This window comes from Ambystoma mexicanum, chromosome 11 (genome assembly GCF_040938575.1).
Source record: "Ambystoma mexicanum isolate Mex_15411 chromosome 11, UKY_AmexF1_1, whole genome shotgun sequence".
Lineage (NCBI taxonomy): Eukaryota > Metazoa > Chordata > Amphibia > Caudata > Ambystomatidae > Ambystoma > Ambystoma mexicanum.
Window position 1 is genome coordinate 1,475,454,982 of NC_090934.1, and position 15,516 is coordinate 1,475,470,497.

At 51.1% G+C, this 15,516-nt stretch overlaps 1 protein-coding gene across 1 annotated transcript in view; it reads left to right on the forward strand.

Annotated features, from left to right (window-relative positions):
• The window catches only part of LOC138504593 (ADAMTS-like protein 5), a 567,458-nt gene that overhangs the window by 461,172 nt on the left and 90,770 nt on the right, over positions 1–15,516 (forward strand). Inside the window, exons 9-11 of the mRNA XM_069625180.1 lie at positions 10,258–10,421; positions 11,030–11,198; positions 13,127–13,222. Coding sequence (XP_069481281.1) covers positions 10,258–10,421; positions 11,030–11,198; positions 13,127–13,222 — 429 coding nt within the window. The remainder of the gene's footprint in view (positions 1–10,257; positions 10,422–11,029; positions 11,199–13,126; positions 13,223–15,516) is intronic.

Consider the following 15,516-nt stretch of genomic DNA (forward strand, 5'->3'; position numbering starts at 1 on the left):
GCAATGAATTAATGAATTAATGTGTGCTGCGCAGTGCACACGTGCATGCCTGGCATTGGTCCAGCAGTAAATCACTCTTCATGCCAAGTCTGCTGAATCATGAGAGCCCACCCAATCAGTGAGCCCTCAGTACATGTGTGTCTGTGAGTAGAGTAATCTAGGAATGTGTAGTCAGGGCGCGCTGGATGAGGGGTGTCCTTGGTATCACACAATCCTAGTGTTAGACCAATGGCTGATGAGAAGAGCCTCAATGCGGACATAGCACAACATTCTTACCAGTTTGGCGCCCATTATGAGCACGGCGTGTGATAGATGTGATAGAGAGATGGTGTGATAACCTAACTTATACAGGTGGGAAAGATTTTATTATGGCTAAATTGTTCCCAATTGTCAGGTTTTCATTGGTGGGATGAACATTTAGTCCCTGGTACCACACACTCCTGGTTTACGCAGGATGAGGTGAGCGTTCAGAGAATGGGCAATACCAGTTCACCTTATATCTGCTGGTCCTCAGTCCCTGGTACCACACACTTCTGATTTACGCAGGATGAGGTGAGCGTTCAGAGAATGGGCAATACCAGTTCACCTTATATCTGCTGGGCCTCGATCCCTGGAACCACACACTCCTGGTTTACGGTAGGATGAGGTGAGCGTTCAGAGAATGGGCAATACCAGTTCACCTTCTATCTGCTGGGCCTCGATCCCTGGAACCACACACTCCTGGTTTACGGTAGGATGAGGTGAGCATTCAGAGAATGGGCAATGCCAGTTCACCTTCTATCTGCTGGTCCTCAGTCCCTGGTACCACACACTTCTGATTTATGCAGGATGAGGTGAGCGTTCAGAGAATGGGCAATACCAGTCCACCTTATATATGCTGGTCCTCAGTCCCTGGTACCACACACTCCTGGTTTACGGTAGGATGAGGTGAGCGTTCAGAGAATGGGCAATACCAGTTCACCTTCTATCTGCTGGTCCTCAGTCCCTGGAACCTCACATTCCTGGTTTACCCTGGATGAGGTGAGTATTTAGAGCATGGGCAATGCCAGTTCACCTTCTATCTGCTGGTCCTCAGTCCCTGGAACCTCACATTCCTGGTTTACCCTGGATGAGGTGAGTATTCAGAGCATGGGCAATACCAGTTCACCTTCTATCTGCTGGTCCTCAGTCCCTGGAACCTCACATTCCTGGTTTACCCAGGATGAGGTGAGTATACAGAGCATGGGCAATACCAGTTCACCTTCTATCTGCTGGGCCTCAGTCCCTGGTACCACACAGTCCTGGTTTACGGTAGGATGAGGTGAGCATTCAGAGCATGGGCAATACCAGTTCACCTTCTACCTGGTACCACACACTCCTGGTTCACGGTAGGATGAGGTGAGCATTCAGAGCATGGGCAATACCAGTTCACCTTCTATCTGCTGGTCCTCAGTCCCTGGAGCCACACACTTCTGATTTACGCAGGATGAGGTGAGCGTTCAGAGAATGGGCAATACCAGTTCACCTTATATCTGCTGGGCCTCGATCCCTGGAACCACACACTCCTGGTTTACGGTAGGATGAGGTGAGCGTTCAGAGAATGGGCAATGCCAGTTCACCTTCTATCTGCTGGTCCTCAGTCCCTGGTACCACACACTTCTGATTTACGCAGGATGAGGTGAACGTTCAGAGAATGGGCAATACCAGTTCACCTTCTATCTGCTGGGCCTCGATCCCTGGAACCACACACTCCTGGTTTACGGTAGGATGAGGTGAGCATTCAGAGAATGGGCAATGCCAGTTCACCTTCTATCTGCTGGTCCTCAGTCCCTGGTACCACACACTTCTGATTTACGCAGGATGAGGTGAGCGTTCAGAGAATGGGCAATACCAGTTCACCTTATATCTGCTGGTCCTCAGTTCCTGGTACCACACACTCCTGGTTTACGGTAGGATGAGGTGAGCGTTCAGACAATGGGCAATACCAGTTCACCTTCTATCTGCTGGTCCTCAGTCCCTGGAACCTCACATTCCTGGTTTACCCAGGATGAGGTGAGTATTCAGAGCATGGGCAATACCAGTTCACCTTCTATCTGCTGGGCCTCAGTCCCTGGTACCACACACTCCTGGTTTACGGTAGGATGAGGTGAGCATTCAGAGCATGGGCAATACCAGTTCACCTTCTATCTGCTGGGCCTCAGTCCCTGGAGCCACAGACTCCTGGTTTACCCAGGATGAGGTGAGCGTTCAGCATGGGCAATACCAGTTCACCTTCTATCTGCTGGGCCTCAGTCCCTGGAGCCACACACTCCTGGTTTACCCAGGATGAGGTGAGCGTTCAGAGCATGGGTAATACCAGTTCACCTTCTATCTGCTGGGCCTCAGTCCCTGGAGCCACACACTTCTGATTTACGCAGGATGAGGTGAGCATTCAGAGAATTGGCAATACCAGTTCACCTTCTATCTGCTGGGCCTCAGTCCCTGGAGCCACACACTCCTGGTTTACCCAGGATGAGGTGAGCGTTCATAGCATGGGCAATACCAGTTCACCTTCTAGTTGCTGTGCCTCAGTCCCTGGTACCACACACTTCTGATTTACGCAGGATGCGGTGAGCGTTCAGAGAATGGGCAATAGCAGTTCACTGTCTATCTGCTGGGCCTCAGTCCCTGGAACCTCACACTCCTGGTTTACGGTAGGATGAGGTGAGCGTTCAGAGAATGGGCAATACCAGTTCACCTTCTATCTGCTGGGCCTCAGTACCTGGTACCACATACTCCTGGTTCACGGTAGGATGAGGTGAGCATTCAGAGCATGGGCAATACCAGTTCACCTTCTAGTTGCTGTGCCTCAGTCCCTGGTACCACACACTTCTGATTTACGCAGGATGAGGTGAGCGTTCAGAGAATGGGCAATACCAGTTCACCTTCTATCTGCTGTGTCTCAGTCCCTGGAGCCACAGACTCCTGGTTTACCCAGGATGAGGTGAGCGTTCAGCACGGGCAATACCAGTTCACCTTCTATCTGCTGGGCCTCAGTCCCTGGAGCCACACACTCCTGGTTTACCCAGGATGAGGTGAGCGTTCAGAGCATGGGTAATACCAGTTCACCTTCTATCTGCTGGGCCTCAGTCCCTGGAGCCACACACTTCTGATTTACGCAGGATGAGTTGAGCATTCAGAGAATGGGCAATACCAGTTCACCTTCTATCTGCTGGGCCTCAGTCCCTGGAGCCACACACTCCTGGTTTACCCAGGATGAGGTGAGCGTTCAGAGCATGGGCAATACCAGTTCACCTTCTAGTTGCTGTGCCTCAGTCCCTGGTACCACACACTTCTGATTTACGCAGGATGCGGTGAGCGTTCAGAGAATGGGCAATAGCAGTTCACTGTCTATCTGCTGGGCCTCAGTCCCTGGTACCACACACTTCTGATTTGCGCAGGATGAGGTGAGCGTTCAGAGAATGGGCAATACCAGTTCACCTTCTATCTGCTGGGTCTCAGTCCCTGGTACCACACACTCCTGGTTCACGGTAGGATGAGGTGAGCATTCAGAGAATGGGCAATACCAGTTCACCTTCTATCTGCTGGGCCACAGTCCCTGGTACCACACACTCCTGGTTTACGGTAGGATGAGGAGAGCGTTCAGAGAATGGGCAATACCAGTTCACCTTCTATCTGCTGTGCCTCAGTCCCTGGTACCACACACTCCTGATTTACCCAGGATGAGGTGAGCGTTCAGAGCATGGGCAATACCAGTTCACCTTCTAGTTGCTGTGCCTCAGTCCCTGGTACCACACACTTCTGATTTACGCAGGATGCGGTGAGCGTTCAGAGAATGGGCAATAGCAGTTCACTGTCTATCTGCTGGGCCTCAGTCCCTGGAACCTCACACTCCTGGTTTACGGTAGGATGAGGAGAGCGTTCAGAGAATGGGCAATACCAGTTCACCTTCTATCTGCTGTGCCTCAGTCCCTGGTACCACACACTCCTGATTTACCCAGGATGAGGTGAGCGTTCAGAGCATGGGCAATACCCGTTCACCTTCTAGTTGCTGTGCCTCAGTCCCTGGTACCACACACTTCTGATTTACGCAGGATGCGGTGAGCGTTCAGAGAATGGGCAATAGCAGTTCACTGTCTATCTGCTGGGCCTCAGTCCCTGGAACCTCACACTCCTGGTTTACGGTAGGATGAGGTGAGCGTTCAGAGAATGGGCAATACCAGTTCACCTTCTATCTGCTGGGCCACAGTCCCTGGTACCACACACTCCTGGTTCACGGTAGGATGAGGAGAGCGTTCAGAGAATGGGCAATACCAGTTCACCTTCTATCTGCTGTGCCTCAGTCCCTGGTACCACACACTCCTGATTTACGCAGGATGAGGTGAGCATTCAGAGCATGGGCAATACCAGTTCACCTTCTATCTGCTGGGCCTCAGTCCCTGGAACCACACACTCCTGGTTTACGGTAGGATGAGGTGAACATTCAGAGAATGGGCAATACCAGTTCACCTTCTATCTGCTGGGCTTTAGTCCCTGGAACCACACACTCCTGGTTTACTGTAGGAACATCCAGGGCAATGTGCACTGCAATGCTGGTGAGCCTAAAAGATATTTTGTTTTTAAAGTACTGTTTGCATTCTATTTATTTATGGTCAACAGTATTCAACTGAATTGATTTAATTTTTTCTTTGAAGATAACTACCTGATGAAGGGCAATAACGAAACATGTTGTACTCCTGGGTGTCTCAAATTGTAAATGTGTTGGGTTTTATGACACATTTCATGCATACATTGAAATATGTTCATTGGAGTTTTAATTTGGATACATTTAGTCCCACATCATTGTCCCAACTTTGACCCCGAACACACATATTGCCCTGATGGTGCAGCTACGGCGCCTCCTTGCGTGACCATGTCCGCAGCCGTGAATGTGGAGGCACACACTTATGTAACACCCCATGGTCAAAAATACTTGACACCCATGTAGATTTGTGGATTATACAAGAGCGATCAATTTAAATTTGCCCAACATCTGGTCTTCTCCAATGAGTCCACTGGAACTTGAGTCGACGCAGCAACTCTCCTGTGAACAGGTTTACAAATGCGGCGGCCATCTTAGCTCTCCGCTGGCAGCGGTTGAGGCGTGCGAGGGGAAGAGGAGGTGGAGAAGGGAATGTGTGTGTTTATGCGTGTGTGCACTTAGGAATTTAGCATCACAGGAGGCCTGCCATGGAATGCTACAATCACCCCACCTTACTGATTTTCCGACCTATCATCACCATATTTCAAAAAAGAACATTGCTAGCAGTTTGACATAATCGCAGCTGTGTACAGAATGCATGGGAGGGGAGAATTGTGTCTGGCACTACCCCACCTTCACCGAGAACTCTCTCTCCATCTCTGTGACCTGCACGCGCCTTCTTCGTATTTTTCAGAATAACACAACAAATAGCGACTCTCTGACGAAGTCAGGGTTTTGGCGCCTTTTTTGTGTGCATGGTTTGCTTGGGTTGCATTGTCGACGACACGTTTCATTCCTGCTTTCAGGCCGGTGACTCCGGGAGGAATTCTGAACTGGTGGTGAAAGAACCATTCAGAAATGGACAGAATTTTGAATTATTTAATAACTTGGTGTACCTTCAATAATTTTTGACGCCAATAAAAAACGTTTAGCCTGTTTCCTTTCATGCACAATATCTCCTGATGCTGCTAATGCAACGTGGGTTCCACTCTCATCAGCCCGAGCCAGCATGGTTAGTGGAGTGCTGAAGACTCATGGGAGTTGTAGTCCAAAACAACTGAAGGGCCCAAAATGAGTAACCACGTGTCAGCCTGGAAGATGGAACTGACACGTGATGTTGATATTGATATTTTATTTGTAATCGCGCTCATACACATGTTTCAGAGCGCGACAGGGCAAGGAAGGGGAACAGGGGAAAACAAAAAACATGATCTTACTAGATGGCCCAGTGACATTGAGAACGCGCAAGTGCAGGGGAGAGGGAAGGGGGAAGTGCAAGGAGGAGGGCTGAAGTGGAAAGTGCTCCTTCTTCTTCTTAATGATCAGATGCGTGGGCGGACCCAAGCAGGCGCTTCCCCATCCTAAAGGATGATGCGCACCAGACCCACCAATCAGTACTTAGCTCCCATGAACTCACAACTCCTCCCACCGCCCAGTCTGCCTCACAAAATCCAACATCACACTGTTCCTTCTCCTGCCTCTCACCCCGTCTCCTCCCAGCAAAGCCTTCCCACTCAGCTCAGCCACACCCAGCGCAGACAACCGAACCCTCATCAATTCTCTCTCCTCAACATGTCTCTCACATCTAAGCAGAAAATGTCCCACAGTCTCAGGCACCTCACACACCGCACAGTCCCTCGACTCACGCTTCCCTACTCGAAACAGACAGTCATTCAGCCCCACATGTCCTATCCTCAACTGATTCAGCATCACCTCCTCCCCCCTCCACCATTCCAGGCTCCCCGCATCCACAGGAATGAAAAACAGCAACAAATGGTAGTGCAGCCAGCAAGTGGCAAGTGCTAGGTACAAGGTACAGCCCAGGGGTGTCTGATAAGTGCAGGCAAAGTGGGGGACTGTAGGGTTACAGATACAGACCCAAAGGCGGCAGTGCGGCTGTGCAGCTGGGTGGGCAAGTACATGGGCCCAATTCAGAGGGTAACCAGGTGCGCGATGCCTAAGCAGAACAGAACAACAGGTGAGAGGAGGAGAGAAGGCAGAAGCAAAAAGGAAGGTCTTGAGGTGCTTCCGGAACCGGAGATGGTGCTCCTCAAGTTTCAGAATGGCAGGGAGGCTGTTCCGGAGGAGGCCCCAGCTGAGGAAAGAGATCTACCCCAGCTTGTTTCTTTGAGAAACGACTGAGCCTGAGGGAGTTGGAGGTAGAGGAGCGAAGAGCTCAAGAGGGAAGGTGTTTACGGAGGGAAAGTTGAAGGTATTTTGGACCCAGGCCCCATAAAGCATTGTGGACAATGCAACGGGTATTGCATTTAATCCTTGCAGCCAGCTTTAGAGCTGCCAGAAGCATGGAAAATTCTCTCCTGAACATCTGTGAAGACCTGCTCTCCAACCATGACTCTAACATCCTTTCTGTCCTCATCCTACTCAATCTCTCTTCTGCTTTCGACACAGTCAACCATACCGTCCTGCTCAATCATCTCCATGACAACCTGGGTAACACTGATCAGGCTCTGGCCTGGCTGACTTTTTTTCTCTCTGATCGACCCTCCCAGGTTCAACTTTGTCCTTTATTTCCTCTATCTCCTTCTCTACTTGTGGTGTTCACCAAGGGTCTAACCTCTCTTTCTGGCTTTTCAACCAATACCTGACACCTCTCTCCCTCCGCATTGCTCCTCTCTGTCCCACTTCCAGTGCTATGCGGATGACACTCAGCTCGTTTTCAGGCTCCCCTCTGCCACCTCTTCTCTCTCAAGAGGAGCCAGATTGATGGTGATAGAGGTTAAGCTGCAAGATGGCCTGCTTTTCCAAGAGTTTTCCCAGAAAAGGAGTGATGAAGATCGGGCGATAGTTTGCCAGCCAAAAAGGGTCAGCTGTGGGTTTCTTGAGAAGAGGGTGCACAATAGAGTGCTTCAGAGGGGCGGGGAAGACTCCCGAGGCAAAGGAGAGATTGCAGAAATCAGCCAGGGCAGGAACAAGAGTGCCAATGTGGTCCTTGATACTTTTGGAGGAACAGGAAAGAACCTGTTTTGATGAGACTTTCATAGATCGGACTTGTCTGAAAACCTCATCAGGGGAGAAAAGAGGAATGGAAGAGAAAGAGGGTGCAGGGGCTACAGGATGGCCAGTGTTTGCAGGAGGAGAAGTGAGAAGAGTGGGGGGAGATGGGGTGGACAGTATGTCCTGGGCTTTTGAGCTTAAGTGAGAGGCAAGGGCTGTGCAAAGGTTCTGGGAGGCAACAGAAGAGGTAGAGACTGCAGCAGGGTTGACCAGCTCCTTGCAAATTTTAAAGAGTTTGGCAGAGTTATTAGATGCCGCAGAGAAACGGGTTTGGATGTGGGCTCCCTTCTTAGTATGGATAGAGAGTCGGTATTGCCTTTGGAGCAGGTGACAGGCCAGTTTGTCAGAGGATGAACGAGAAGCACTCCATTTCCTCTCAGCTGTACTGCACTTAAGTGTAAGTGTAGCTAGGTCAGAGTCATACCATGAATTGCACTTGGCTTTGGGCCTCAAACGGATCCTCATGACAGGGGCAAGAGCATCAAGTGTATCAGAGATGGACGAGAAGAGCTTGGAAAGGGCTGTGTCAGGATGTGAGTCAGCCGGAGGAGGAGGGGGGCAGAGAGGGTGGCGGCGAAAGCCTCAACTGATGCACGCTTCATGGGCCAGATGTCTGAGAAGGTAGGTGGTAGTGTTGGGGCTGGCTTGGCATGAGGGGAAGAGAGGTAGAGATGGGAGGAGAGGAGGGAGTGATCGCTCCAGGAGAGAGGAGTGATCAGAGGGATGGAGAGGGTGGGATGTCAGAGGAAATCAAAGCGTTAAGTGTGTGCCTTGCAGAGTGAGTCGAGCCAAAAGAGAGGATAGAAAGGGAGAGAGAATCGCAGAGGTCACGAAAGAGTACAGACGAGGAACAGAGAGAGTCAAGATGGATATTCAGGCCACCAAGAAGGAGGAGTTGAGTGGTTGAGGCCCAGAGGGAGAAGAGGCCCACCCACTCAGAAAGGAAAGAGGTGATCTGACCAGGAGGCCGATAGATAGTAACCACTGTAAGAGAGTGGCCATGGGAGAGAGAGAGCATGCAGAAAAGGCTTTTGAAAGAGTAGTAGGTCTGCGATGGAATGCTAGAGGTAGGAATCCACTCAAGGAAGATCAGGGATAAACCCCCTCCGAACCGGAAGGATCTGTGTGCAGAGAAGATCTTGTAGCCATCAGGGAGGAGAGTGTCAATGCTTGTGAGAGAGCTGGTGGTGAACCAAGTCTCGGTGAGACCAAGGACATCGAGGTCAAATTCCTTGAGGAGGCTGCAGATGTCAGAGGAGTGTTTAACAGCAGAGCAAGAGTTGAGAGTGGCAAGATGAAGAAGGTTGCCAGCCTCAAAGGCCTTCCGGGGAGGGGTTCAAATTAGTGGTACGCCCTGCGGAGGTAAGGAAGGAGCCAGAGGGGGGGCAAAAGGAGAGGGTAGAGAGGACAAGATAGCAAAGGTGTAGGCAGGGGGGAGACAGGGATGCAGGAAAGGGGCAAGATGGGACAGCAGGAGACGAAAGGAAATTGATGAGGTGATGGAAGCACCTATTGAAGAGGAGGAGACTGGCCTGATTACCTTGGACCATGACAGTGCTATTTAGGTAGACATTAATGATGACTCTGGAGGAGTCGAAGGAAGCTATGAGAACTTCCCAGCAAGTGCCACCACAAATGGGAGAGGAGGAGACAGGACAGAGCACAGAGACCATATGAGGGGTCCATAGATCTGGCGAAGGAACGACAAAGAGGATGTCGGTAAGGGAAGCACTGGAGTAGGTGTCGGCGATAGGAAGACCAGGGATAGCGGCCAAGATTTCCTTTTTGAACTTCTTCCTACCAGACTTAGTGAGAAGGGAAGGATAGTCAATGGAGAAGCAGTTGTAGAAGATTGGAGAAACAGAAAGAGCCATGGGAGTGGTAGCGAGAGAGGGGGGAGAAGCAGGGTGGGGGAGAGGAACAACAGATAAGAGTAGAACAAGTAGAACAGTGAAAGTCACTGGGGCAGCAGGTTACAGAAAAAGCATGCAATACATTCAAGGGCACTTCAGGTTTGCAAAAGCGCAGCTAGATTTGACTTTTAACTGAAATGCAAAAGCGCAGCCGAGATTTGGTAGTGAAGAGCACTTCTATTTGTATCCACCGCACATCTCTTCTTGTCTGAATTATTGTTATTTAACATGTTGGTAGAATGTATTGTCCGGATCCCAAGAATTCGGTCCTGGCCTCAATGTGAAGCGTTCCGATACCTTGCAGGGCATGCCTGCCCCGCCTTCTAGCAAACTTTGTAACTAAAATAATACTTTGGTGAATATAGTTTAACATTGTGGCACAACCAAATTATCGCGTCATCCTTCTTGTGCAACAAAGTATTATCAACTGTATATTGGCAATAATAAAGTGAGTTATAATTTACAATCTACTCTATACACCTAACGAGATGTGAATGATCCCATGAGTTGAGCGTGTGAGCCCGGACTTGCGGTTCTGGGATTGTCTCGTCTTCGCCTGTGTGGCGGTCTGCCATGTTCTTCCCATGTCCATCTACTTTCTCTTTGCAGCCCTGCAAACAGAGCAATCAGAATATGTCCTCAACGGTAACTGGGAAATCAGCACGCCCGGGACTTACAACGTATCGGGGACCAATATCCTGTACCATCGAAATCCAGCCAATCAGGAAAGCATTGAGGTAGTTGGACCCACCAACGAAGATCTGCACATTATGGTAAGAGAGGGGCTTCCATACACACCTCCAAACTCTGCGCGTCTCCTATAAATGTGATGGGTCCCTTATCACTTTATCTGCTGTTGCTGTGGGTGTTGTGGCCCCCTGGGGTGCTACCAAAGTGGCCAAGTGTGGCAGAGCCCACCTGTGCATCAGAAAAGCTCTTGCATGTCCTCTGAATAAATATCGTCATCTACACACTTCCCCCGAGTAGAACCAGATCCCGGTCTTTTTCCTTCTGCACCAACCAGTGGAGAAGATCTGAACTTAATATATTAAAGAAATTGATCGTTGATTGTTCACCAAAAAGAAATTGATCGTTGATCGTTCACCTAACAGCGTATTCCTTTATATGTGATAACTTTGAAAATGGTTACAACCACAGTATTCACTCATACATCTAAGAAGCAGTGATTTAGGTGAGATCTGGGCTGTTAGGTTGAGTCTGATGTTGTGTCTAAGAGATCCAACGCTAATCGTTGATGTCTCGCTTGCGGTGCTCATGAAACAGAGCTGAATAAACTGTTCAGAGATCCCACACATCCTAATGTTTTCTCACCCACCTCCTTCTCTCCACCTTCTTCCCCTGGCCTGGTCTCCTGTCGCAGATTCTCTTTACCGAGCGCAACCCAGGGATCGACTATGAATACTGGCTCGCCAATGACCAGTACAACTACTACTACGCAGACCGCAGCCCGCTCCTCCAGAACCAGCAAGCCGTTACCGTCCCCTTACCACCGACCACCGCACGGACATCTCCCGTAACCAGCCCATTTGGTGAGCATAGCATTCAATATCTTCTAAAGGGACTTGTCCAAAGCTGAGGCTTCTTCCGGCTAAAGGGCAATGGGTGGACGTTAGCACTCACCCAGGCATGCTGCCTCCGGCCCTTTTACAGTAACTCAAATGACCATCGCAGACCCTAATGAATGGATGCCCCACTCAGAACACCTGAGTACACTTTAAGAATTCTATAGGGTACTTAATGTGTGCAGAGGCCGGCTGCTCTACAGGGAAACGAGGGCTGTCCCATGGCTCGCTCTGCCCAGCTCCGGGGCAGTCGGATATATTTAGATTTTAGGATTAGTCAGTCATACTGCACTTATTACTGGGGCCTTGCAGCTTCTAAGCGCAAGACCAGGGATCGAGGCCATGTTCCACAGCATCATCTTGTTCCCCAGATGCTTGTGGCTGCCTTCATTTACCCTCCTGCCACATGTTCTTGTGCTCTACCGTGTAGTAGATATAATTATTTCCCTCTTTATGTTACTTGTTTACATGTTCACATCCAGGAAGTGCCTCTTCCGCAGGCCCCATTTGTCTGCTGCTGTTGTCCATCAAATAGCTATCAATTTGGTTGACTTGCCTAGAATGCTGTTGTCCTCATCAAAATCCACAAAAAAGTGACAAGTCTGAGTAATATTGTGCATGTAAATTCTGACTAGTGTTCCTGTGCTGCAGGGTCCTGTGCTGCAGGTTCCTGTGCTGCAGGTTCCTTTGCTGCAGGGTCCTGTGCCGCAGGTTCCTGCACTGCAGGTTCCTGTGCTGCAAGTTCCTTTGCTGCTGATTCCTGTGCCGCAGGTTCCTGTGCTGCAGGTTCCTGTGCTGCAGGTTCCTTTGCTGCAGGTTCCTGTGCCGCAGGTTCCTGTGCTGCAGGGTCCTGTGCTGCAGGTTCCAGTGTTGCAGGTTCCTGTGCCGCAGGTTCCTGTGCCGCAGGTTCCTGTGCTGCTGGTTCCTGTGCCGCAGGTTCCTGTGCCGCAGGTTCCTGTGCCGCTGGTTCCTGTGCCGCAGGTTCCTGTGCTGCAGGTTCCAGTGTTGCAGGTTCCAGTGTTGCAGGTTCCTGTGCTGCAGGTTCCTGTGCCGCAAGTTCCTGTGCCGCAGGTTCCTCTGCTGCAGGTTCCTTTGCTGCAGGTTCCTGTGCTGCTTGTTCCTGTGCTGCAGGTTCCTGTGCCGCAGGTTCCAGTGTTGCAGGTTCCTGTGCTGCAGGTTCCAGTGTTGCAGGTTCCTGTGCCGCAGGTTCCTGTGCCGCAGGTTCCTGTGCTGCAGGTTCCTTTGCTGCAGGTTCCTGTGCCGCAGGTTCCTGCGCTGCAGGTTCCTGTGCTGCAGGTTCCTGTGCTGCAGGTTCCAGTGCTGCAGGTTCCTTTGCTGCAGGTTCCTGTGCCGCTGGTTCCTGTGCCGCAGGTTCCTGTGCCGCAGGTTCCAGTGTTGCAGGTTCCAGTGCTGCAGGTTCCTGTGCCGCAGGCTCCTGTGCCGCAGGTTCCTGTGCTGCAGGTTCCTTTGATGCAGGTTCCTGTGCCGCAGGTTCCTGTGCTGCAGGTTCCTGCGCTGCAGGTTCCTGTGCTGCAGGTTCCTGTGCAGCAGGTTCCTGTGCCGCAGGTTCCAGTGCTGCAGGTTCTAGTGTTGCAGGTTCCTGTGCTGCAGGTTCCAGTGCTGCAGGTTCCTGTGCCGCAGGTTCCTGTGCCGCAGGTTCCTGTGCCGCAGGTTCCTGTGCTGCAGGTACCTTTGCTGCAGGTTCCTGTGCCGCAGGTTCCTGTGCTGCAGGTTCCTGTGCTACAGGTACCTTTGCTGCAGGTTCCTGTGCCGAAGGTTCCTGCGCTGCAGGTTCCTGTACTGCAGGTTCCTGTGCAGGTCTGTCATGTGATGAAAGGCAATTCTGACTTTTCTGGGGTCCAAGGTGCTCCTCTAATTCTCGTTTCATTCTGTAGTGTGGAGACCAGTGGTCCCGGTAAACCAGAGACCCCAGCCACGTCTGGAAAGAGACAACATGGAGACCAACCGGCTCCCAGAATCCCATAGGCCAGGTATGTACCTTGAATTCTGTGCATTGGGTGCAGGGCCAGACCCGGGGAATGCTGGGATACGGCGTGACGGATTTCTCAACATGCTATAATTCCCATATGCCCCTAAATGTTGCCTGTCAGCTGTGCTTGAGAAGAGATGTTCTGCTGTGAATGTTTCCCATTGACTTCAGCGGGGCTCAGTGATCTGTTGAAAACCCCTCCCCAGGCATTTGGCGTCGTGCACTAAGTGTGCAGAGGTTCCGGAGGCGTCCCAGCTGGGCAGAATTACATGCTGCGCAGGAATGAGGTGTGTCCTGTCCCTACTTTGAGAACTTTGTGTAAATTGCTGAGGTTATTGGACCATAATTCATCAAGAGCTGTGTTAACAGCATCACCCCCTCCCCCCACTGCCCCTCGGTCCATCATCACTGAGAAGGCGCACACATCGAGAAGCGCGTGCACACCACGCGCCTTCATTCACGCTCGCGCCTCGGGGAGACATATTCCAGCTCCAGTGACGCATGTCTGCTCTTATGTTCATACGTGTTAGTGGACATGCCGTGCTTGTTTACATTTCGATGATTGTGACTCTGCTCCATCCTTCCCTCTCCCACGCGCCAATCCTCCTTGCAGCTGTGTCAGTGCCAAGAACCCAGTGTCTCCTTCCACCACACACCACTTCCGCTCTGCCATCCAGATATTCTAAGCCACCTGGACCTTGCCTTCATCTCTCAATGATCTACTGCCACCGTTTATCTTTTCAAACTTGACATCTCCCATTCCTCTGCCTCCCCAGAACTTGAACCTTTCCTTCAATATGGCGCCCTCTTCCCGTTTGGTTTCCCCGTTACTTCCTTCTGTCTCACCCACTGGTCTTCAGGTAACAATGGAGCCATCTCTTCTCACCCGCGGTCTCCTAATGCCTCCTTCTTGAATACCCGGTCTCCCCTCCTCTGGTCCTGCGCTCTCGCTGTCTGGAGGTCCTGACCCACCTCTTTCCTTTCTTCTCACCCTGCTGTCTCCTAATGCCATATGATATGATATGGCATTTATAATGCGCCTATACACAAGTGTTTCAAGGCGCGACGCGGCAAGAAAGGGGGACAGAGGGAGGACAGAGACAACGATCTTACTAGGCCAAGTGACATTGAGATTGTGCAAATGCAGCAGAGGGGGTGAAGGGGGAGGGGGCGGTGCAATACATAGGATCAACAGGCAGGAATAAATAGAATAAATAAAAACAGTAGGTAAAAGTGCAGCCAGCTAGTGGCAAGTGCAGGAGTAAGTGCAGACATCAAGTGTCAAGAGCTGATGGGGACTGTAGGGATACAGGTACAGCCCCCAAGTGCAGGGGTTGCCCGGGGGGCAGTGCAGGTGTGCAGCACCAGTGCAGCTTTAGTCAGGAGTTCAGCAGGGGAGAGGAAGAGAGAAGGCAGAAGCAAAGAGGAAGCTCTTGAGGTGCTTCTGGAACCGGAGATGGTTCTCCTCATGTTTCGGGGAGGCAGGGAGGCTGTTCCAGAGGGAGACCCCAGCCGAAGAAAGATCTACCACCAACTCGTTGCTTAGAGAAGTGACTGACCCTGAGGGAGTTCGAGGTGGATGAGTGAAGAGCTTGGGAAGGAAGATATTTAGGAAGAGAGAGTTGAACGTATTGAGTCCCCAGAAGGCCTTGTGGACAATGCAGAGGGTTTTGAACTTAACCCTCACAGCCACTGGGAGTCAGTGCAGATATTTCAGTCCTGGAGAGATGATCCCTGGGCTTGAGGCCAAGGACAAGTCTTGCAGTCCTGTTCTGGATGAGTTGCAGAGGGCAGAGAGTAGAAGCAGGCAGATTTAGAAAGAGGCTGTTGCAGTAGTCCAGCCTGGAGAGAACCAGAGCTTCTAGGGGAAGGAGAGAAAAGGAAGAACGCCTCTGAGGAGGTGCAGCTGGAAGTGTGACTTCTTAGAGACATCAGAGGTGTGAGGAAAGAAGGAGAGAGTGGAGTTGAAGATGACCCCAAGGTTTTTGGCCTCAAAGGTGGGAGAAGTCAGAGGGCCAAGAGAGGCCGGCCTTCTTCGTAGATACCGGCTTCCTCTCTCCTGATCCTGTGCTCTGGCTCTGTGAAGGTCCTGGTCTTCCTCTTTCCTCTCTTCTCACCCCTGCTGTCTCCTAATGCCTTCTTCTTAGATCCTCTGCCTCCCCTCCTCTGGTCCTGTGTGCCGGCTCTGTGAAGGTCCTGACCTACCTCTTTCCTTTCTTCTCACCCCGCTGTCTCCCAATGCCTTCTTCTTAGATACCCACCTGGATACCTCTCGAGCTAAACTTGGTTGCCCTT